This window comes from Pan paniscus, chromosome 4, assembly GCF_029289425.2.
Source record: "Pan paniscus chromosome 4, NHGRI_mPanPan1-v2.0_pri, whole genome shotgun sequence".
In the NCBI taxonomy this organism is placed as follows: domain Eukaryota; kingdom Metazoa; phylum Chordata; class Mammalia; order Primates; family Hominidae; genus Pan; species Pan paniscus.
This window is the reverse complement of record NC_073253.2, coordinates 57,813,422-57,837,849: the sequence shown is the minus strand read 5'-3', so window position 1 is coordinate 57,837,849 and position 24,428 is coordinate 57,813,422. Positions and strand designations below refer to the sequence as shown.

The 24,428-nt window shown below is 41.4% G+C and overlaps 1 protein-coding gene across 1 annotated transcript in view; it reads right to left on the bottom strand.

The window, feature by feature from the left end:
• Positions 1 to 4,204: 4,204 nt before the first annotated feature.
• Positions 4,205 to 24,428, bottom strand: part of ANKRD55 (ankyrin repeat domain 55) — a 134,010-nt gene continuing 113,786 nt past the window's right edge. Inside the window, exons 9-12 of the mRNA XM_003827381.5 lie at positions 21,034 to 21,201; positions 15,534 to 16,198; positions 6,931 to 7,023; positions 4,205 to 4,736 (exon numbers count right to left, since the gene is read on the bottom strand). Coding sequence (XP_003827429.2) covers positions 4,615 to 4,736; positions 6,931 to 7,023; positions 15,534 to 16,198; positions 21,034 to 21,201 — 1,048 coding nt within the window. The 3' untranslated portion in view covers positions 4,205 to 4,614. The remainder of the gene's footprint in view (positions 4,737 to 6,930; positions 7,024 to 15,533; positions 16,199 to 21,033; positions 21,202 to 24,428) is intronic.

Below are 24,428 nucleotides of genomic sequence, written 5' to 3'. Positions count from 1 at the left end.
TAGAAGCAATGGAGATAATTTCCTTCCCACCTTCGTTCACTGTTATGTCTTTGGCCCAGGTTCACTTTCCGCACACTGGAGACATTGCTCATGGTCATCTGTTTGTAACTGGGTTCAGTTCTTGGTTTCACTGCTCATGTGGGGTCATTTGCAGTCTCCTCCGTCCTCCTCCCACCTTCCAATCTCACAGTCTACAGAAATTTCAGTTCCCTATCTTTCATGTCAGCCAGTTAGATTGTACCTCATCCTTTGAAGGGAACTGGGAATCTTTCTTTTGCTCTCATTTTCCCCAGTTTGTAGACCACTAGCAGTGGCAAGGTGGTTTACCATTCACCATTAATAAACATTTTACTAGGGGTTTAATAATCAACATGTTATTTCCTGTTTTTCACACATCAATGTGAAAACTACCTTTGTCTCTCTAGCGACAATTGTGCTGGTGTGACATACCGAATGGAAACTGTTCAGCTTTCAAAAACTCATTCAGCTGTCCAAAAAAACCAGGGTTAGACTGGAATGGGGTCAGAATACAAAGGCATTTGCTTTGAAAGACTATAGTTTCTATTGGAACATACAGTTTGTTGACAGTCTTCATCCACTAGTACTTACATTTCTTTGTCAATGTCTTGGAAATATGTGATTCTAACAGAATTCTCTGATTTCAAAATATCATTTTTCCCTTGAAGACCATCAGAGAGTCTCACTACTACATGTGAGAGGTGCTATCATGTTTCTTTATTAATTTAGTTTTTGATTTGGGCATTATATTTTATGCTAAGGTAAAATATGTTCCTTCTTAGTTACCCCATTTAAACCTAGAGTGGATTCCAAAAGGTTGTTTTCAAAAGATTACCTTTACAATGCCAGGATGCACATGCTTAGAGACATGCATTTGTAAATTTCAAAAAAAAAAAAAAAAGGTAGAGGCAAAAGTAAAATTAATGCTTATGATTGTCTTTCTGGAAGGCATTACAGATGGTCCTTGACTTACGATCATTCAACTTATGATTTTTTGACTTTACTTCAAGCACCCATACAATCATTCTGTTTTTCACTTTCAGTATAGTATTTAATAAATTACATGAGATAGTCAACACTGTTATAACATAGGCTTTGTGTTAGATAATTTTGTTCTGCTGTAGGCTATTATGAGTGTTCTGAGCACATTAAAAGTAGGCTAGGATAAGCTATGATGTTTGGTAGGTTAAGCACGTTAAATGTATTTTTGGGCTGGGCGTGGTGGCTTATGCCTGTAATCCCAGCACTTTGGGAGGCCAAGGAGGGAGGATTGCTTGAGCCCAGGAGTTTGAGACCAGCCTGGGCAACATGGCAGAACCTCATCTCTACTAAAAATATAAAAAAGTAGCTAGATGTGGTGGTGTACACCTTGTAGTCCCAGCTACTTGGGAGGCTGAGTTTGGGGAATCACCTGAGCCTGGGAAGTTGAGGCTGTAATGAGCCATGATCACATCACTGCACTCCAGCCTGGGTGACAGAGTGAGACCTGTCTCAAAAAATTAAAAAAAAAAAAAAAATTCGACAATGCTATTTTCAACTTACAATGGGTTTATTGGGACATAATTCCATCATAAGTTGAGGAGCATGTGCATATTTCTCATCATGGTGGGATTTTCTAAAATGAGACTGAGTGCCAAGTTGTGCTGTGGTAGAGCTGAAGCGGATAATAAGCTGGAGCCACAGCAATCTATTTATATTGGTTTACTTCCAGCAAGATGAGAACATTGGAATTCAGTGTTTACTGGAAGAAATAACACCTATGTTAAACCAGGTGATTACCAAAGGGAACGAAGAAAAATGAAAAAAAATTAGCAACCCTAACTTCCAACAACTCTAACTGGTTTAGCACAAAGTACTGAGTTGGTGGGCACTTTCCACAAATTGCCTGTATAGATGTACAAACCCAATAAACAAATTCAGGAAGAAGGCTTTGCCCAGGATATACCACACTATGAAATTTGAATGAATTTTCTGGAACAGGAAAATGATGGTTTGGGGATTATATATGTGAATTATGGGACTAGAGAGACCTCACTTTTCTTTCTTTTTGAGACGGAGTCTCGGTCTCTCACCAGGCTGGAGTGCAGTGGCGCAATCTCCCGGGTTCAAGCGATTCTCCTGCCTCAGCCTCCCGAGCGCCACCACGCCCAGCTAACTTTTTTTTTTTTTTTTGAGACTCTGTCGCCCAGGCTGGAGTGCAGTGGCGCGATCTTGGCTCACTGCAAGCTCCGCCCCCTGGGTTCACGCCATTCTCCTGCCTCAGCCTCCCGAGTAGCTGGGAATACAGGCGCCCGCCACTACGCCCGGCTAATTTTTTGTGTATTTAGTAAAGACGGGGTTTCGCCGTGTTAGCCAGGATGGTCTCGATCTCTTGACCTTGTGATCCGCCCACCTCGGCCTCCTAAAGTGCTGAGATTACAGCCGTGAGCCACCGTGCACGGTCAAAATACATTTCTTTACTTCTTTTGAAGTTAGGCATGTCTACACAATTTGACTTGGCAAATGAAATGTGAGAGTAAATAATGAGATTCACCTCTCATTTCCTCTGGTTTGGTCACCAAAGAAGAACATATTGAAATGGAATTTACATCAGCCAACTCTGCCGGCTGGTATGAGACATGTATTGTGAATAAGAAACAAACCGTGTCAGCCAGTGAGATTTGGAGGTTGTTTATTGTTAAAGTGGAAGCTAGCCTACCCTGACTGATGCAGGCAGTGTAGGGCTAGGTAATCTACTTGTGGATGGACATGGATTCAGAAGTAGCCTGTGACACAGCTGAACAACTTAACAGTCTGATGCCAAACAACTTAACAGGTTGATGCTTAAAGAATGACTCTTCAAAGATGAGAACAGCCCACAAACAAAACAAAACAACACAAAAGGAAAATTCTTCAGAAGCTATGTCCTGAAGCCCTTCTGTTTGTAACAGGACTTTCTTTCCCTCTAGCTACTGCCCAGCTTGGAAGGCTGATCCATACACTTTCTCCTTTACAATCTCTGATTCATGCAACTATCATTGTCAAAAAGAGATTGTGGACTAGGCTGGGTGTGGTGGCTCATGCCTGTAATCCCAGCACTTTGGGAGGCCAAGGTGGGTGGATCACCTGAGGTCAAGAGTTCGAGACCAGCCTGGCCAACATGGCAAAACCTGTCTCTATTAAAAATACAAAAAAATTAGCCTGGCATGGTAGCATGTGCCTGTAATCCCAGCTACTCGGGAGGCTGAGACAGGAGAATCCCTTGAACCCAGCAGGCAGAGGTTGCAGTGAGCTGAGATTGCGCCACTGCACTCCAGCCTGGGCGACAGAGGGAGACTCCATCTTAAAAAAGAAAAAAAAGAGATTGTGGACTAATGACATCTTTAATGATTGCTTTCTACATTCCCCTTCCTTGCCAACTCCCTCTTTGCCTCTCTACTTCCTTCCTTCCTGAAAAAAAATGAAATGATCGAGTGCCTACTTTGTGCCAGGCATTGTATAAATTTCTAGAAGTGCAAAGCCAAAGGATTGTGATTTGGCCTCAGAGGAGCGTCTATCTAGTTAATGGTATAGTCTAACCTTTCTAAACAAATACTACTAATATAAAGTGGTGAATGTTATACAGGTACTTGAGATATTCACAAAATAACATCTAGGCTCCCAAATAACATAGAGTGGCCATCATCTTATGTGGCTAAGCCTTAAACTTTATGCAGACCTCTAGCACAAATCAATCCAAACAACACATAATTATCTTAGTAAGATCTGCAGTTAGTAGTAGTCATTCAAAACTTTGCTAAGTCTTAAGATTGCGAAAGTCTTGAGTAGGCAAGAGACCATTATTTTGAAACAGAAAAATAGTTAAATATGTAGAGTATTTGAGAAATGTGTGAGAACTGCCTATTCAACTCTGTTGGGCCAGGATGTAGATCTTTCCAAATCACATGACTTCTCCCTGTTGGCACAATCAATCATATCTGAAAATGATGACATATGGAAATAATTAAATAACAAAGAAGAGAGATAAACATTGTCAAGTGACTTGGGCTGTAGCCAGGAACTGACAATGTTAAAAAATATTTTGCAGAAGATTGTACATTTAAAAGCCGTAAACTGTGACTGATCATAGGAATTTATTTTTAAATAGGTTTCACTAGTTCAAGTTAGAATGACAATAAATGTGAAGACATGTTTGTCTGGGATGTGGTTTTTCTTTTTGTTTGTTTTTTGCTTTTATTCAGCAAAGCATACTTTTTTTCCCAAAACATAAAATCATTCAGCAAAAAAACAACCAAAGAACAATAACAAAAAAACAGTGCACATGCCACAAAGCAAACCAAACATAGCTCAGTTTTCCTACTGTTAACATATTTTGTCTTTTAATTTTGGCATGTCGAAGTCACAGAAATTCACAGACTTAATATGCACACCCAAATATTCTAAGTGCTTATTTAGGAAGTATCTTTATTTGGAATAAAGAATTTCAAGTTATAAAACTGATGGCTTATAGAATGCAGCTTACTAAATTGGTCTTCGTTCTTACAAACTAGAGTAATCTTGTCCTTTGAGAGTTGAAAATACATATTCATCTACATTTCTGCAGCAAGTGGCCCACAGTTAATTTTCATCACTGGTGGGGTTGGCAGAATGTTCACTCTCTTCTGCTGCTGTGCTGTGTCTTCGTTGACTTGGAATTGCAGGAAGCACTCGGTTTGTCCGCAGAGGTTCTCCAGATAGAACTGGGAAGAAAAAATAGAACAAGAGACTTTCAAGATTTGCTTCTCTCACAGGAAGGCGGCAGGAGAATTGTATTGTGTTTTAGGAGTGGAGGCATTTCTAAGAAGTGTGTCTTGGTGAGAGCTAGACTGCAGAGAGAAGCTGTGTATGTATATCTTGTATATATATCTGTTCAGGCTTGCTGCATGAAGTCTGGGATTTCAAATATGCACACACAGAAGACTGTACCAAGTTTGATCAAACATGATTGGGCTGTGCGTGCCTGGCAGAGCTCTTCCTTGGAGTGGAGTAGCTGTTGATGTTCAAAAACTGCTCACAAGGCTCTAAAGAAGGCCCAAGACATTTGTACTGTGCTTTTATGCAAACCTCAAAAGGCTCTCAGGCTTCTTTTAGGAAAAGCACTGTGGGCCCTTTCATTTCTTTTTTGTAGAGCTAAGTTGATCAAAGATCTTTATCTTTCCTTCTCTCCTGAAACTTAACTGTGAAAAGCAAAGCTCTTGGGCCCTGCCAAAGAAAACCTCTCTTCGGCTTCTCCAAGCTCCAACAGCATTCAAGACTGAGTGGCTCTTTCCTTAACTAGATGTTTTTGTGGCTACAGTTCTGCTTAAAGACAGGTTCGGGCTTGAATTTCATTCAATGATAGAATTGACACCATCCAAAACGTTCACTTTACGCACATCTGTAAAGGGCAGAGGAACTGATCTGTCAAGGAAGAGGTCTTGGTTTCTGCTACTAACTCTCTGTGTGACCTTGGACATATCCCTCTACCTCTTAGTTTCCTTACCTGCCAAAAGACAGAGTTGTACTAAGACCCTATTGTTCATTGTCTTTACCTAAAGAGTTCTAGAGCTCTTGGTTTGTCTCCTTCAAACCCTAGCCTAGGGGAGAAAGACATACTGGATATATACTCTATGCAAACAGTGTGCCAAGTGTTTTACATACGCTATCTCATTTAGTACTCCGATAAATCTTATTAGAATAGCACTATTGTTATGGACGGTGAGGAAACTAAAGTACAGAAAGGTTGAGAAACTTATCTGAAATAGGACAGCTCCTAAATCGTCTAACCTGCACTTAGGAGGATGTGGAGGGGCTGTGTGTGTGTGTGTGTCTGTGATAAATGCAGTGGGGTGCAATTGGAAGAAAAAAAGAAAATAGAATCCAGTAAGTATTGCTTATTTCATGAGGCAGTAGACTCAGTGTCCTGTAGTTTTGTTCCTGGCTCTACAACGGGAATAATAATAAAACTTGCTTTATTATTATTATGCTTCAGAGTATAGATATGAGAATATTCAAACTCAGAATCTCTGGGTGGGGGACCCAGGAATCTACTTCACAACAAACACCCCAGGTAATACTTAGGCACACTAAAGTTTGAAGATCACTGGCCCAATGGAGTATATTAATATTTTATATTAGGAGAGTTTTTTTCATATAAAATAAATCAATAATAGCAAAAGTAATCCTGATGAACGGCAATTTTTTTCTGCTTAGGAATGCATGGACTGTGAGTACAGAGGCGATGTACATTTCTATCTGTCCAGTATAGTAAGGAAACCGATATCAGGAGGCCAGTCTTAAGAGAGAATTTTTAAAGCATCTTCCTAAAGACATTAAATAATACATGTAAAAATAAACTTGTTATTGTTTCAATAGTTCAAACACAAAAATTCCTAAAGGGAGGGAGTATTATTTTTTTTAAAAAAATAAGCATTTAAAAAAAGGCTTTAAAGATGGTCTCTGTTTTCCTGTAATTTATAAGTGTTGGCACCTGATGTTCCCTTGAAAAATGAAAGTAGAGCTGGGCGTGGTGGCTCACGCCTGTAATCCTAGCACTTTGGGAGGCCGAGGCAGGTGGATCACTTGAGGTCAGGAGTTGGAAACCAGCCTGGCCAACATGGCAAAACCCCATCTCTACTAAAAAAAATACAAAAATTAGCCAGGCGTGGTGGCAGGCGCCTGTAATCCCAGCTACTTGGGACGCTGAGGCAGGGGAATCGCTTGAACCTGGGAGGTGGAGGTTGCACTGAGCTGAGATCATGTTCATTGCACTCTAGCCGGGGCGACAGAGCAAGACTCCATCTCAAAAAAAAAAAAAAAAAAAAAGAAAAATGAAAGTAAACGGAAATAACATTTAGTTGTGTCTAGATATGTTAACACTTGCAAAGGAAGCTGCGGAAGATTCATAATACTTACATTTTTGATCTGGTAGGGGAGCTAGGTTGTTCCGAGTGAAAGGAAGATCCCTGATTTTGTGTCTGTTTGGGGAAAGATGCTGAAAATTTTGTCCTGAAGATAAACATATTTGCATCAATTACTTGAGACTCAACCAAGTGCAAATTACAGAATGCAATGGATAAGAGAATCATCAAAGTTGTTACAGATCACTAAATTTAAGGTGGTAACAATAACAATGAAAACAATGATAGCTACACTTTATTGCATTTCTGTTATATACCAGTCACTGTTTAAATGATAGAAAAAGGTACTAGAAATCATTTCTTGAGAGTACTAGTTTAAATAAAATTTTATAAAGAAACACACTGGGTTACTCACCCCATAAAAGTTAAAGTTGAAAAAAAAAGGAAATAATATAGATATGGCATCTCTTATATATTCATCAAATCTTTGATGAAATGAGTGGGTGATGAGTAGAGTATTTTCTTCTAAAGCAGAGTTTCTCAATCCTGGCTGCACATAGGAATTATCTAAGAAGTTAGAAAACATACTGCTTTCCTGGCCACATCCCAGGTTATTAGATCAGAATCTCTGGAGGTGGGGCATGGTGTCAGCTGTTTATCAGCTCCCAGCTGATTCAAGTGCAGCCAGGATGGAGAATCATTGACCTGGAAGACGGAATGGGGTAGATGCACTCGGGAAACCTATTCTCTAACTTGGACAGAAAGCAGTGGTGTGTGCAAGAACCATGTGAGCCAGCTCTTGAGAGCTGATGGCTACATTTTCAGAAATTTTGTGAACTGTTTGACATCACACTAGTGTCTTGAAATCAGCCATGGTGGGTGTATTTACGCAGTGAAAAATCAGCAAGCACAGATTTTTCTCCTGGAAAGCCAGCTGTTAAACATTCATCAATGTACTACTGACTTTAAGATACGGATGTTCGATACTTGAAAATAGAAGGGAACACACAAATGTGATTTAAATCCATTTTAAAATTGACTGGATGGTGTCATGAATAGGAGCTTGGTTGGGCTCTGGGGTCAAACAGAATTAGGCTTGATTCCCTGCTTCCCCACTTTTCAGTTATATGACGTTGGGCAAATGATATTACCTCTCAACACCTCAATTTTTTCATATACAAAATGGTGAAAATAAATAATTGTATATCTTTTCCACTTGTCATGAGGATTAAATTGGAGAACAAGAGTAAAGCATTTAGCTTATAGGGTAAAGTACTCAAAAGACCTTAACAAAAAAAGATTATTTGATCTTTTGCCTATCAGTCTAGTAAGAAAGAACCAGAATTGCTATAGCAATGCTCCTAGACTTTAAGGGTCTTCTGTTGGAGCAAAATAGCATAAGAAAAAAAGAAAAAACAAAAGGATTAGCCAAGAACACCTTGCATCTGTTTAAGTGAATCTCATGGTGGATGGACTGTGCAGAAGCGGCCACCTCAGCAATGTTAGTTGATGGAGATTAAATCTCCAGTCTCCCTGGTGGATATTTTGCCATTATATTTTATCCTTTTGAACACTGAACATCAAATAACTTCAGGAGCCATTATTTACAGAGAAAATATTCCTGCGTAGAATTAACATTAAAATTTATATTAGCGAACAGCTATTTATCCATGAACACTTGAGCAGAAATTTGTAAAACCAACAATGAGATAATAATTATGAGTTATGTTTATGGAACACTTACTTTTGTCAGGAATAGGGATAAATGCTGTAGGCATAATCTTATTTAACTCTGACAATCACTTTTTCTTGTGAGATACATTCTATTATCATCCTCATTTTACAAATGAGGACCTTGTGACTTGGAGGAGTTCTAAAAGTGCTCAAGTCACACGCTAGGAAGGGACACAGCCTAGACTTCAACTCTATAGGGCTGACCCTGTAACTTCTATTATTCTGCCTCCTCTAAGCAGATGGGAGCAGTGGGCAAAGAAGGGCTACAGCAGTGACTTGGAGATGAAGGGGAGTTAAACTTTATTCCATGTTGGCATTTTGCTCAGTTTTTAGGGACAGGGTGGAGCCGTGCATAGCCCAAAGCTGTCTGGTGCTGCAGGCAACTCCAGGGAGTGTTCAGCTTTGGGGACAGGGTCAAGGACCACTGTCCTAGAAAAAAAGGATAGGAAATGTTTTCACAGTTACAATGCGGAACCCGAGGTGACTGCAGGATTAATAATAATAATAATGATAATAACAATAATAAATAGATAATTCAGCAATCATCCATTGAGCACTCATTATATTCCAGACCCTAGAGTACAAAGAGGAGAAAGCAGGGCGTTCAGGAGGGGATTGCAATTGATGTGGGAGGAGAGACAGGTAAACATATGGTTTTGAAGCTCCATGAGTAGTGCTGTGATAGAGTTTGTGAGGGCATTGCAGAGGAAGGAATGGTCCAGAGAAGTTGAGGTTTTCTGGGATCCCATAGACCTTGTTCCAATATCTCCTCTGCCACTTCCTAGCTACTAGCTCTGTGACCTTAGGCAGATGAGCTAACCTCTCTGTCTCAATTTCTTCCAGTTATAAAGAGGATAAAATCTCTCCTGCAATGTTGTGGAAAGCGAAGTGTGTAGGTGTGTAGGTCAGCAAGGTGGAGCTATTCTTTTTTTTTTTTTTTTTTGGAGACAGTGTCTCACTCTGTTGCTCAGGATGGAGTGCAGTAGTGCCATCGTGGCTCACGGCAACCTCTGCCTCCCGGGTTCCAGCAATTCTCCTGCCTCAGCCTCCTGAGTAGCTGGGACTACAGGTGTGTGCCACCACACCAGGCTAATTTTTGTATTTTTAGTAGAGATGGGGTTTCACCATGTTGGCCAGGCTGATCTTGAACTCCTGACCTCAGGTGATCCACCCGTCTCAGCCTCCCAAAGTGTTGGGATTACAGGCGTGAGCCACTGTGCCCGGCCAGGTGGAGCTGTTCTTATTAGCAGTCCTAAGAAAGAGCCATATTTCCTACAGAGATCAGGGTGACCTTCACATATTATAGAAGGTGAGTTTTGAGCTGGTTCTTAAAAGATTGTAGGAATCGGTCAAGCACACAGCGGAGAGAACCCAAAATAATAACAAGGGCCAAGATGTCATAGAATGAAAAGGTATGAAATTGTCAAGAAACTGAGACATATTCAAGGAACTTCTGAAGAGGTAGGGGTGGGGATTTGAGATGGGCGGTGCAGAAGCTGAGCATGACCGTGCCGTGAGGTCTGACCATGCCGTGAGGGCTTTGTTTGCCCAGTTTAGAACCCTGGCCTTTGTCCTGAAAAGATGCAAAACGTTTGATGGGTTTAGACAGAGGGATCACAGGATCAGACCTAACCAGCCAGAAGAGTGCATTGTTGCTGAGATAGTCTAGAAAATTCTAGAGAAGGAAGCTCTCTTTTGCAGGAGAAAGGAAATGCACACTTTTTTACTTTTCTTGTGACGGCTTATAAATAACCAGGCTAGCAGACAATACCACAGAGCTTTCTGTTCCATTTTCTCTGAAAGCTGCCTGCAATGAATTAAGCTGACGTGCTCCAAATTCCAAGTCTCTAGGATAAGTGCTTCATCCCCCATCTTGCTGCATCCAACCTCTGACAGGTCTCAATAAATGTTAAGCAATAATCATTACAGCTAAATGTTCAGGGCTGCTGATGTAAGCATTGGATAGTGGCTGCCTGGAATTTTAACAGCAGCACTACTAACTCATATTATTTCTACCAAACCCAGGGCAGGAAAGGAGGAAATCCAAAGATAAAGGGACAATCCAAGTTCAAGTCAGTGCTACAGTGGGATGATTTATCCAACTGCTTTACCACATTAAACTTTCACATAAAGTTTCAACTCTCCTAGACTAACAACAACGACAACACCCACTTCAGTGTAGTGCAGAAGCCTCAGTGATCTCAAAACAATTATTGTTAAAAATGATCACAAAAATAAAATCCGTAAGGCTAGGAAAGCTTTTTTTTTTTTTTGAGACATAGTCTCGCTCTGTCGCCCAGGCTGGAGTGCAGGTGCGATCTCGGCTCACTGCAAGCTCTGCCTCCTGAGTTCAAGCGATTCTCCCACCTCAGCCTCCAGAGTAGCTGGGACTACAGGCGCCCGCCACCACACCTGGCTAATTTTTGTATTTTTGTATTTTTAGTAGAGATGGGGTTTCACTATGTTGGCCAGGCTGGTCTCGAACTCCTGACCTCAGGTGATCCGCCTACCTTGGCCTCCCAAAGTGCTGGGATTACAGGCATGAGCCACCACACCCAGCCTCAGTGGCTCATATCTATAATCCCAGCATTTTGGGAGGCCAAGATGGGAGGATTGCTTGAGGCCAGGGGTTCTAGACTAGTCTGGGTAACAAAGTGAGACCCTTGTCTCTACAAAAAAATGATGACAAAAAAATTAGCCAGAGGAGGAGATGTGTCTGTAGTTCCAGTTACATGGGAGGTTGAGATGGGAGGATTGCTTAAGCCCAGGAGTTTGAGGCTGAAGTGAGCTATGATCAAGCCGCTGTACTCCAGCCTGGGTGACAGATCCTATCTCTCTCTAAAAAAAAAAAAAAAAACCCTCACTCTCTTTTGATAAATCAACTATGATAAACACTCAGCAATCATTTAATGTTTGATCAAATGACTAAGCTCCTTTCCATTTTTGAAACCCTATGACTGTATCTAAACATGAGAAGAAAGTCAATTTAAAGTCAGTTGCAGAAGCATTTTAGTAAATCTATACCCCTTAAAGCTGATTTATAGGCTGAAAACACTTGGGAAATTTATCTTATCATGACTCAGTTGCCTAGAATGGCTCCTAGTTATAATCAGCACTCAGAAAAATTGGTTGGAAAAAAATATTTGATATAGGCAGATTCCATTGGAGAAATTCACCTTTCCCTTTCTGCTATTCTGCTGTCCCAGGATTTTTCTAGTTATTTCATTGTGTAAGTGAACAAATCCCCAAACCGTGTTTATTGAATTTCTTTTTATTTCAAATAAGATGGAAATTTTTGGGAGGCACATGTGTCAGAATGTACTAATTCTCCATCTAATATCTACTTCCTCACTTAGAAACAGAAATCCAATTTTGGAGGGATAGCAACGTGGCCAGCTAAAAGACTCCTTGTTGATAGCTGTGAATATATGACCAAAGTTTAGAGGCCAATGAGATGCAAGCGGAAGTGTGGCACTTAAGCCAGATGAGTTCTTAATGGGAGCTGATTCGCATGGGGACACGCATTTTTCCCCCTCTCTACTTCCTTCCCTCTGCTCCATCAGCCCCTTGAGGAGACAAGCCATACATTAGGTGACGGGGCACATAGATGGAAAGAGCCTATGTTCTTATGATTGTGGAGCCACCAAATGTCTGGGAACTGCCTACTTCAGACTTCTTTCATGTGATAGCAGTAAACTTTTTTTTTTTTTTTTTTTTGAGACAGGGCCTCACTTTGTCACCAAGTCTGGGGTGCAGTGGTGTGATCTTGGCTCACTGCAACCTCTGCCTCCCAGGCTCAAGTGATCCTCCCGTCTCAGCCCCCCAAGTAGCTGAGACCACAGGCAAGTACCACTACTCCTGGCTAATTTTTTTGTATTTTTTGTAGAGACGAAGCTTAACCACGTTGCCCAGGCTGGTCTTGAACTCCTGAGCTCAAGCAATCCACCTGCCTCGGCCTCTCAAGGTGCTGGGATTACAAGCCTGAGCCACTGCACCTGGCCATGATAGCAATAAACTTCTATGTTGTTCAAGCCCCTGCGACTCTGGGTTTCTTTTACAGGAAGCTGAACCCCATCCTAACTGATATAAAAGAGACAGGCCAAGGCTGTCTTTGGAACGGAAAAAGAACAAGATTTTCAGATTTTCATATGATTTTCATAACAGAAGGTATTCGTTTGGCCGGGACAGGTCTAACTCTGGAAAACAGGATGGGTTGAGGCCCTGAAGTGTCAAAAGGTGGCAGACCACTGTGTTCCCTTCCTGATCCTTCTGCAGAAAAAAATGCAAACACTACCCATGCCACCAGCCAAGTGCTTCAGTGCTTTGTGGAGGAAGCAAAATCTTGACTGGAGTTTTTCTCAGACATCAGGAAACAGCCTTAATGTGCTTATCCATATTTATCCTGTGCCTAAATATGTATAAAAATACGAGTGAGGGAGCCATATTCTACTTCAAAGGCTTCAGGCACTGGGCACATGTCAAAGGGTGAATAGAGTCAAAATCAACTGCATATTAAACACAAAGGAATTTTGCTCATTCTAAAAAAATATATGGCCCTTTTCTACTTTTTAAAAAACATGTTGCGGCTGGGCATAGTGGCTCACGCCTGTAATCCCAGCATTTTGGGAGGCCAAGGGCGGACGGATCACGAGGTCAGGAGTTCGAGACCAGCCTGGCCAACATAGTGAAACCCCGTCTCCACTAAAAATACAAAAATTAGCCAGGCATGGTGGCACATGCCTGTAATCCCAGCTACCTGGGAGGCTGAGGCAGGAGAATTGCTTGAACCCAGGAGGCGGATGTTGCAGTGAGCCGAGATCATGCCACTACACTCCAGCCTGGGTGACAAGTGAGACTCTGTCTCAAAACACACACACACACACACACACACACCCCACTGCCCAACAAAAACCCCCATTGCTGTCTTGGTCTTTCATTTTTCTACTCTTAGAGAAAAATGGCTTCAAGAAATAAATTATTTTTTCTCTTAATCCTACTGTAAGAAAAACAACAACTGAAAGTTGTTTATAAAGCCTGTCTGACACTCCATGGAGAGACGGTGGAGTGGTGTGGACTGGACTGAACTGAACTGGGGACAGTGGTGTCTAAGTGGACAGTGGTTACTCAGATCCAGCCAATTATTGCCATTTGGGAATTTGGGTTTAGTGTTGCCAGATTTTCTAGTTTTTCGAGAGAAGCTAGAATTCTAGATTTTTATATAAAATTTCATAATTTAAAAATATTGACATTTACTTAAAAACAAGCCAAGGTACTGTGGCACCGAACAGGTTTCAGAAGCTGTTTTGCAGCCTCTGCTTTTGAACAATGGTTCAAAGAATCACCTGTGGATCTTTTTTTTTCTTTTTCTGTAGAGATGGGGATCCTGCTACATTGACCCCCTGCCTCAACCCTTCAAAGTTCTGAGATTACAAGTGTGAGTCACTGTACCCGGCCTATGGATCATTTAAAAAATAAAAATAAATTCTTTAGTGCGATAAATTTATTTATAAGGTGGAGAATAGATACATATACATTTGTATAAAAATATAAATTCTATGCCAGGCGCGGTGGCTCACGCCTGTAATCCCAGCACTTTGGGAGGCTGGGACGGGTGGATCACGAGGTCAGATCGAGACCATCCTGGCTAACATGGTAAAACCCCATCTCTACTAAAAATACAAAAAATTAGCTGGGTGTGGTGGCATATGCCTGTAGTCCCAGCTACTTGGGAGACTGAGGCAGGAGAATCGCTTGAACCCGGGAAGCGGAGGTTGTAGTGAGCTGAGATCGTGTCACTGTGGAGGTTGCAGTGAGCTGAGATTGCACCACTGCACTCCAGCCTGGGCGACAGAGTGAGACTCCGTCTCAAAAAAAAAAAATCTTTATCTATATCTATCTATCTATCTATATAAATTCTTAGGCTTGGTGTGGCGGCTCATGCCTATAATCTCAGCACTTTGAGAGACCGAGAAGGGAGGATTGCTTGAGGCCATGAGTTCACCACCAGCCTGGGAAACACAGTGAAACTCCATCTCCACAAAAAAAAAAAAAAAAAAAAATAGCCAGATGTAGCAGTGCGCAACTATAGTCCCAGCTACTCAGGATGCTGAGGCAGGGGGATCGCTTGAACCCAGGAGACAGAGGCTGCAGTGAGCCATGATTGTGCCACTGCACTCTAGCCTGGGTGACAGAGTGTGACCTTGTCTCAAATAAATAAATAAATACATTCTTTAGTGTGATACATTTATTTAAAAGTTGGGATATGTACATATTTCATATCTAAAAATGAAGACATATGTGGGTAAAATATCTCTGGAAGGATAAACAAAAAATGCATTTTTTTTTTTTTTTGACATTTAGCTTTGGATGAGGGGCACTGGATAGCTGGGGAAGACGCAAGAGGGAGAATTGCTTTGCAACCCTTTGGTATGTGTTGAGATCTAACTTAAAATGTGCAAATGTGTTACCTTTCTACATGTGTCCACACAAAGCATGGCCATTTTCCCTGTTCCCTCACCAAGATTTTGGTTTAGTAGGTCTGGGGTGGAAATTGAATGCCTGATTTAAAAACAATCACACAAACAAACTCCTCACAGGTATTTGCCACACACTAGTTAAGAATCCTTGCTAGTGGAAATAGTAATATTCTTGCTCCAATCTGGTACATACCACACATATTTGCTGGGGAGATGAGAAGGCACATATTTGTACTTGATGATTACTTGAAGAGGGGAGAAGCAGAATGTTTTCACAGCTCAGAAATCTCAAATCCAGTGCACTTTGGGAGAAAAGGTGGCTCTAATCACTCATTTTATTCTCACCCTGCCTTCTAGGCTATTGTCACTCCAGTTCCTAGCTTAAAACTGTACGGGACATTTCCAGTATAGAGCCTGCTGAGAATGAAGATGAAATCAAGGACATTACCTGATGACGGATTATGTAGATGGCGAAGGTGTGGTGGCACGGAGACCTCTTGGTGACCAGGCCGGACACTGAGCAATCTGTCCAGCAGCTTATCCGAAGAAGACACAGTCCAAACTTTGTAGGAAAATACCTGATTAGAATCACTCTTCCAGGGGTTATCTAGTAACATCTGGCAGCCAGTTCTGTTATTTAATAAATCCTGCTCACTTCGACTTTTCTGAGATCGCTGGGCCATATGATGAGGAACAGAGCTCAGGCCTGCATGGGAAGTGGCCCTATGGGAGGCTGTTAGGAAGTTATTGCCCAGGGTGATGGGTGGGAGACTCTGCGTTCTGATTGGTGGAAGCCCCTTACGGGCCAGCGGTTTCTTTTCTGGTAAGAGATATTTTGAATTGTCTGAGGTTTTCTTCTTAAATTCAACCATAGCCACCTGATCACCAGGCTGTTCTTGGCAGTTGGTACCCACGATGCTATCAAAGGTGGTGATGATGTCATTGACTTCCGAGGTGTCCTCCTCTCTGTATCGGTCCCTGCTGGGATCCTTCTGATGGGCTCTCTGCTCTTCTTTCTTGTTTTTGCAGAATATTTGGTTGAGCATGTTGAACCGTCTCTCCTTCTTCTGGGGCCGACTGCTCTGGGAGGGAGGGGGTCGAGTAGGCTCTGTTCTATGCGAATATAAAAGAGCAGGGATGATATGTGAGTATGGGAAGTAGAGACATCACTCACCGAAATACCGACCCCCTATTCCACATGCTTCATCAGGTTTTCTGAGATCCTTCCTAGATACCTCCAAAGCCTTCTCAAGTTAAAGGCAGTGTGAAGAACTCACAGTACCCCTGGCAATCCCGCCCAGAAGAGGCTCTTTACCTTGGGCAGTCTTTGCCCAAGGAGGACGTTTCTTAGATTTTTCTTGCTCCCTCAGGGGATATCCTTTCAAAATTTACACTAGATCATCTGTTTTCAACAAGAGGTTAACTAAACTGAAAATTAGCTGAAAGTGTTGTTGTTCTCACATCTCAAGGACAGTCAGTAGGCACGCAAGTTGAAGTCAGAGATGAAGCCTAAGGGTTTGAGTTCAGGCTTCAATGAGCAGAAGGATGGAGGAGGTTGCTGAGGTGGGGGGAGTGTGGTTTTAGGCTTTCTCTGACAGAGATCCTAGAAAACCTGGACCAAGTGCTGACCAATTGACATTATCCCCCTCAGAGACCCCCTCCCCATTTTAAACTAAAACTTTCCTATCGAAAAGTACTTTTTAAAAAAGTATGCTGAAGAACAGGTACGGTGGCTAACGCCTATAATTCCAGAACTTTGGGAGGCTGAGGCAGGAGGATCACTTGATGTCAGGAGTTTGAGACCAGCCTGGGCAACATGGCAGGATCTCATCTCTAGCAAAAAAAAAAAAAAAAAACAACCAAGGAAAGAAGCTTTAGTCTGGGCTCCAGAGAGGGAAGAGGAGGAGTGCATAACCAAGGTCGGGCGTGGCTGCAGAAGAAAGTGAGCAATGCCCAATGCGCAGGCAAATTATGAAGGAAAAAGGCCAGCAGTTGTCGAGAGGTTCCCCGAGGCACTATTCTGTTTGTGTTCCTTGGAAAATTCTGTGTGATTCTCTTTTGAGGCTCCAATTGACTTAATGCTTTCTGCGGTATGAATTAACGATGAAACCTGACCCGTGTGTGTGCCCCTGAGTCAGATTGCAACATTACTTTCCGGAGTGAGATATCGCAATCTGCAATTTGAAAAACATCACCACTTATTTTGGATGCATATAACGAATGTTTTCTCTACAGGTCACACAGTGCATCCTTCGAATTTTTATTCCATGATGTAGTCTTATCTTTATTCTTTCACCTTCCAATGGGCTTTTTGAAATACTGAATTCTAGACTCCTAATACTACCAGAGAGAGAGCCCCAGGGCACTTCCGACGCTCAAGTTTCCCTATAAAGAATATGTCTGTGTGAATTGATGCTATTGCAGCATCTTGTGTAAGCCATCTCCTCCTCCTGTTACAGCTTGTGCTTTAGGCCTCTGGGTCTCAAAATGGGGTCCACTGAACCCTTGGAGAGGGATCCCCGACTTTTTCAGGGGTTTATGGCATTAAACTCTATTCATAATAACATCACAACGTTATTTGTCTTTTTCACTGTGCTGCCTTGCATCAATGGTGCAGTAGAGGTGGTGGGTAAAATGGTGGCTGCCTCAGTACAAATCAGGACAATAGTGGCGTCAATGTACTTGCAGAAAAAAAAAGTCCTTTAACTTAATAATGTCCTTGTTTAGGCAGTACAAGTTGTTAATTTGATTAAATATTAACTTGAGTACACTTGTTTGACAAAATAAGAAGCACTCGTAAGCAATTCTACTATATACGCAGGTGTGATGATTGTCTTGGGGTAAAGCAGCTGTGCAATTGTTTGAGTTGCGGGCTGAACCGGACACTTTTTTCACGGAACACCATTTTTATGCCTTGCAGACAAACTATGGTTATGTAGAGCTAAGTATTTGCAGAAATTTCTGCAAAATAAATAAAGTGAAATACACAGAAACAGAGAGTAAAACAGTGGTTACCAGAAGTGAGGGTGAGGTGGGGGAATGGGAGGTGTAGGTCGAAGGGTACAAAGTTGCAGTTGAGTTCAAGTATTTCTTGTGCTTCAGCCTCCCAAGTGTCTGAGATTACAGGTGCATGCCACCACGCCCAGCTAATTTTGGTATTTTCAGTAGAGATGGGGTTTTGCCATCTCGGCTAGGCTAGTCTTGAACTCCTGGGCTCAAGTGATCCACCCACCTTGGCTTCCCAAAGTGTGGAGGTTACAGGCGTGAGTCACTGCGCCTGGCCCATCTGACTAGGTATATTTATATCAAAATATGTATACTATATATATATATATATATACAATAAAAATATATTAAAATGAATAAAGTGGGCCAGGCGTGGTGGCTCACGCCTGTAATCCCAGCACTTTGGGAGGCCGAGGCGGGTGGATTACCTGAGGTTGGGAATTAGAGACTAGCCCGACCAACATGGAGAAAACCTGTCTCTACTAAAAATACAAAATTAGCCAGGGGTAGTGGCACATGCCTGTAATCCCAGCCACTCTGGAGGCTGAGACAGGAGAATCGCTTGAACCTGGGAGGCAGAGGTTTCGGTGAGCCGAGATCATGCCATTGTACTCCAGCCTGGGCAACAAGAGTGAAACTCCATCTCAAAATAAATAAACAAATAAATAAAATAAAACGAATACAGTGAATATTTCATTTCAAGATAAATAACTGACAGTTATTGTAGCCAATGACAAAAGTCTAGCTTTCAAGCAAAAACTAGAATTTTGGAAAACTTATATTCACATTGTAAGCTTGACACCATCTCAGTATATAAAGCTTGTCCAATAGATTGGTGGTGATGTTAACAAATGTGACTTTTTGATATTGTATAATGAAATGTGGCATTTGGAAGATCTTTATAATTAAGTGAACCAATATTTTCCAAATGACCAATGCAAGGTGTTAATAAAATCACGCATGTGTATAAGACCCATTTAAAGTATAAGGTATAGTAATGTATTCTAATGTGACAGAGTACAAAAAATTCATTGATATGGTGAGAATCCACATTGCAATTAACCTTTAAGAAACTACTGCTTGTTAGGTTTTGGTATCGTATCAAAGAAAAATACACACAATTATCTGAAAAGCCTATTGAGATACACCTGTCTTTTCCAACTACGTATTTATATAAGGCTGGATCGTTTTTATATACATCAATCAAAACATGATACTGTGGCTGGGCATGATGGCTCACACTTCTAATCCCAGCACCTCAGGAGGCTAAGGTGGGAGGACTGCTTGAGGCCAGGAGTTTGAGACCAGCCTGGGTAGCATAGTGAGGCCATCTCTACAAAAAAATTAAAAACCAAAAAACAAGAAAACCCAGCTGGGCATGGTGGCACATGCCTAAAGTCCCAGCTACTCAGGAGGTTGAGGTGAGGGGATCGTTTGAGCCCAAGAGTTCAAGGTTGCAGTAAGCCATGATTATGCCACTGCACACCAGCCTGGATGACAAGTGAGACTCTGGTTCTAAAAATAATAATAATAATAATAAATAAATAAATAAATAAGCAAACCCCCAAACCAAAAAACAAAACACATTATATCGCAACAGAGAGAATGCAAAGAGTAGATGTGGAACCCACTTTATTCTATTTTTTTTTTTTTTTTGAGACAGGGTCTTGCTCTGTCATCCAGGCTGGAGTGCAGTGGCACTATCTCGGCTTACTGCAACTACTGCAACCTCCACCTCCCAGGCTCAAGCGGTTCTCCTGCCTCAGCTTCCCCAGTAGCTGGGGTTACAGGCACGCACCACCACATCTGGCTAGTTTTTCTGTTTTTGGTAGAGATGGGGTTTTACCATGTTGGCCAGGCTGGTCTAGCTGAACTTCTGACCTCAGGTGATCCACCCGCCTCGACTTCCCAAAGTGCTAGGATTACAGGTGTGAGCCACCATGCCCAGCCCGCAGCTGTATTCTATTAAGCTTGTATTAAGCTACCAAAGAGAGTTGCCAAAAATATAAAACAATGCTGCTCTTCTCATGACAATATTTTTGTTTTGGGAATAGAAATATTAAATAAAACATTTTATTTTTAATTAAAATATGCTATTTATGTTCACATGTAAATGTAATGTTTATTATTAATTTAAATGGATAACAATGCATATTTTATTAAAAATTTCTCATTTTAATTAATTAATTAATATTTTTTTGAGACGGAGTCTCACTCTGTCACCCAGGCTGGAGTGCAATGGAGTGATCTCGGGTCACTGCAAACTCCATCGCCCAGGTTCAAGCTATTCTCTTGCCTCAGCCACCCAAGTAGCTGAGATTACAGGCACTCACCACCATGCCTGGCTAATTTTTGTATTTTTAGTAGAGGTGGGATTTCACCATGTTGGCCAGGCTGGTCTCGAACTCCTAACCTCAGGTGATCCGCCTGCCTCAGCCTCCCAAAGTGCTGGGATTACAGGCATGAGCCACCGCACCTGGCCGCTCAGTTTTAATTTCTAATGCCATAAATATGGACAGATTTGACTCTCATAAACTAAAGTTATTTGGGGGCCCTTAATAATTTTTGAGAGTGTAAAAGGGTCCTGAGAACAAAAGTTTGAGACTCATCAAATTAGGCAAAAGAGGGATTTAGAGGATGTGCCAAAAAGGGAAGAGGAAAGAGAGAAAAGGAAAGAAGAGATTCAAGTTCAGTGAATATTAGGCTGATGGATTTGGGTTCACTACTATCATTTTGCTCCAAGAACACTTTATTCTGTGTTAGATAATGGCAAACGTTAATTATATAATCATTTAATGTCTTTAATACTATGTAACATTAATTATATTATAAAAGTATAATAATATTATTATTGGTTTGCACCTTGGCAATTTAAAACATTTCATCCAAATTTATAAATATTTGAGAAGAATAGAAAAATAACTGGCTCCTGTTGTACTCACCTGCTCTCTTGGGAGAGGAGTTTGACACACGCCGTGTGACCGCAGTACAGGGCATAGGCCAAGGGTGTGCTCTCATTGATGTCCCGCAGGTTGCTGTCCATTCCCAACTCCAGCAGTGACTGGACACATTCGGCCTTCCCTGCAGCTGCAGCCCAGTGCAGAGGTGTCCTGGAGGGGCCATGTGAAAAAAGCACAAGCGTCTGAGCATGTGAATTGTTCAGGCTGCTTAGCCAGCAACAGCTCCTGCTCAAAGTCAGGTTGAGGTAGGGAAAATCTTGTTGCCATTTACAGTACAGAAATAGTAAGTGTTAAATGAGCCTGAAGGATGATGGTGGACATGTGTAGGGGCCTCTCCTCTAGCTCTAAGTATTCCCTGCCATCTACACTCTCTGGCCTTTCTAACAATTTCCTAGAAGAGGAAGTAGTGGGTCAAAGGGTATGAACAGTTTTGAGGTTCTTTATACATAGTGCCAAACTGCCTTCCGGAAGATTGAGTCAATTTATCCTCCTACTAGCTTTGTTTCTCCTCCTTCTGTAATACTGAGTATTGTCACTAACTTTAAAAATCTTTGTCCATTTTGGTAGGCAAAATATGCTTCACTGTCGTTTTCCTTTTTATTTAATTTATAGTAAGGTTTGAACTTTTGAAATATAAGTTTGTTTGCCATTTGAGTTTCTTCATTGAAATGACTAATGCCTTTTGTCATTTTTCTATTAAAGTATAAGTGTTTTTCTTACTAATTTGTATGTGCTCTTTATATTAAAGACATTGATCTTTTATAGGTTATGTTTATGAAAACATTTTCTGTAATTTGTTACTTGACTTTTAATTTATTTTTATTTTTATTTTATTTTTTGAGACAGAGTCTCACTCTGTCACCCAGGCTGGAGTGCAATGGTGTGGTCTTGGCTCACTGCAACCTTTGCCTCCCAGGTTCAAGCGATTCTCCCACCTCAGCCTCCTGAGTAGCTGAGATGACAGGCACATGCTACCACACCCGGCTAATTTTTGTATTTTTAGTAGAGACGGGGTTTCACTATGTTGGCCAGGCTGGTTCTGAACTCCTGAACTCATGATCCACCCGCCTTGGCCTCCCAAAGTGCTGGGATTACAGGCGTGAGCCACCATGCCCGGCTGACTTTCAATTTTTAAGTGATTTTTCTATAAAACTTAAAAAAAATCACATTTAATTCCTTATTCATTTTTTCTTTCTTTCATGATGTTATGTTTAAAAAGTCCTTCATGGCTAGGCACAGTGGCTCACGCCTGTAATTCTGGCACTTTGGGAGGTTGAGGCAGATGGATCATCTGAGGTCAGGAGTTCAAGAGCAGCCTGGCCAACAAGGCGAAACACTGTCTCCATTAAAAATACAAAAATTAGCCAGTCATGGTGGCATGTGCCTGTAGTCCCAGCTACTCAGGAGGCTGAGGCATGAGAATTGCTTAAACCCCAGAGGCAGAGGTTGCAGTGAGCCGAGATCATGCCACTGCACTCCAGCCTGGGCAACAGAGCGAGACTCCATCTCAAAAAATAAATAAAATAAAATAAAATAAAATAAAATAAAATAAAATAAAATCTTTCAGAATGGAACAATAAGAAAATAAACCAATTTTAAAAATTAGCAAAAGATCAGAATAGACATTTCGTCAAAGAAGATATATGGATGGTAAATAAGCACATGAAGAGGTACTCAATAACATCTGTCATTAGAGAAATGCAAATTAAAACCACAATGAAATACCAATACACACCTATGAAGATGGCTATAAGAAAAGCAAACAAACAAACCAAAAAACCCAAAGAGAACAAAGCTTGGCAGTACCAGGTGCTGGTGAAGATATGGAGCAACTGGAACTTTCATACATTCCTGGTGGGAATGTAAAGTGGTAAGAGCCACTCTGGAAAATAATTTAGCAGTTCCTTCCGAAGTTAAACACATACTTATAACCTACAAATCCCACTTTTAAGTATTTTGCTGGAGAAATAAAAACTTACATTCACAGAAATAATGGTACACAAATGTTTGTAGCAGCATTATCATACTTGTCAAAAACTGGAAACAACTCAATGTCATTCAGTGGGTGAATGGACAAACAAACTGTGTTCATCCTATTCCAGTAGTACTGGAATACTACTCAGTAGTGAAAAAGAACAGACTGCTGATATATGCAACAACATAGATGAGTGGCAAATGCATTCTGCTAAGTGAAATAAATCAAATAAATAAGTCTCAAAGGATGACCTACTGTATATTTCCATTTACATGACCTTCTGGAAAAGGCAAAACTATACAGACAGATAACTAATGAGTGGTTGCCAAGGCTTAGGGATGGGAGAGGGCTTGACTATACAGAAGGACATGAGTTGATGTTGGAGTTGATGGAATTGTTCTGAATTCTGTTTGTGGTGGTAACATGAATTCATGCATGTTAAAACACATAGAACTGTACGCCATAAAAGTAAATTTTACTGAACGTAAATAAAAATAACACCAGTATTCTAGATTTATTTGGTTTAAAAAATAAAAAACCATGGCTGAGCACTGTGGCTCACGCCTGAAATCCCAGCACTTTGGGAGGCAGAGGTGGGAGATTGCTTGAGCTCAGGAGTTTGACACCAGCCTGGGCAACATGGCAAAACCCAGTCTCTACAAAAAAAATATAAAAATTAGTTGGATGTGATGGGTACGTGCCTGTAGTCCTCGCTTCTCAGGAGGTTGAGGTGGGAGGATTGATTGAGCCTAGAGAGATTGAGGCTTCAGTGAGCCGAGATCCTGCCACCACACTCCAGCCTGGGCAATGGAGCGAGACCCTGTCTCAAAAAACAAAAACTAAACAAACAAAACCTGTGTGCGTGTCTATATGCGTATTTCGGTATGTGCAGTGAGGTCAGAGCCAATTTGACTGTTTTTGTAATTACATAGCCAACTTTTCTCAACACCATTTTTTTTGTTTTGAGACATAGTCTTGCTCTGTTGCCAGGCTGGAGTGCAGTGGGGCAATCTCAGCTCACTGAAACCTCCGACTCCCTGGTTCAAGCTATTCTCCTGCCTCAGCCTCCCGAGTAGCTGGGATTACAGGCACGGGCCACCACACCCAGCTAATTTTTGTATTTTTAGTAGAAACAGGGTTTCATCATGTTGGCCAGGATGGTTTCGATCTCCTGATCCGCCATCCTTGGCCTCCCAAAGTGTTGGAATTACAGGCGTGAGCCACCGCACCAAGCCCTCTTAACACCATTTCTTCATGTGGTGGGATTATATTTTAAGATCCTGATCTCTATACATATTTTCTACCTCGCCTCTTTCCCCTATTTAAGGGGATGGTTGACTTTGTGCTCAACCTCAGGGGAGGGATATTGCAAAGTCAGGAAGGGAAAAGTCTTTTTGCTTTC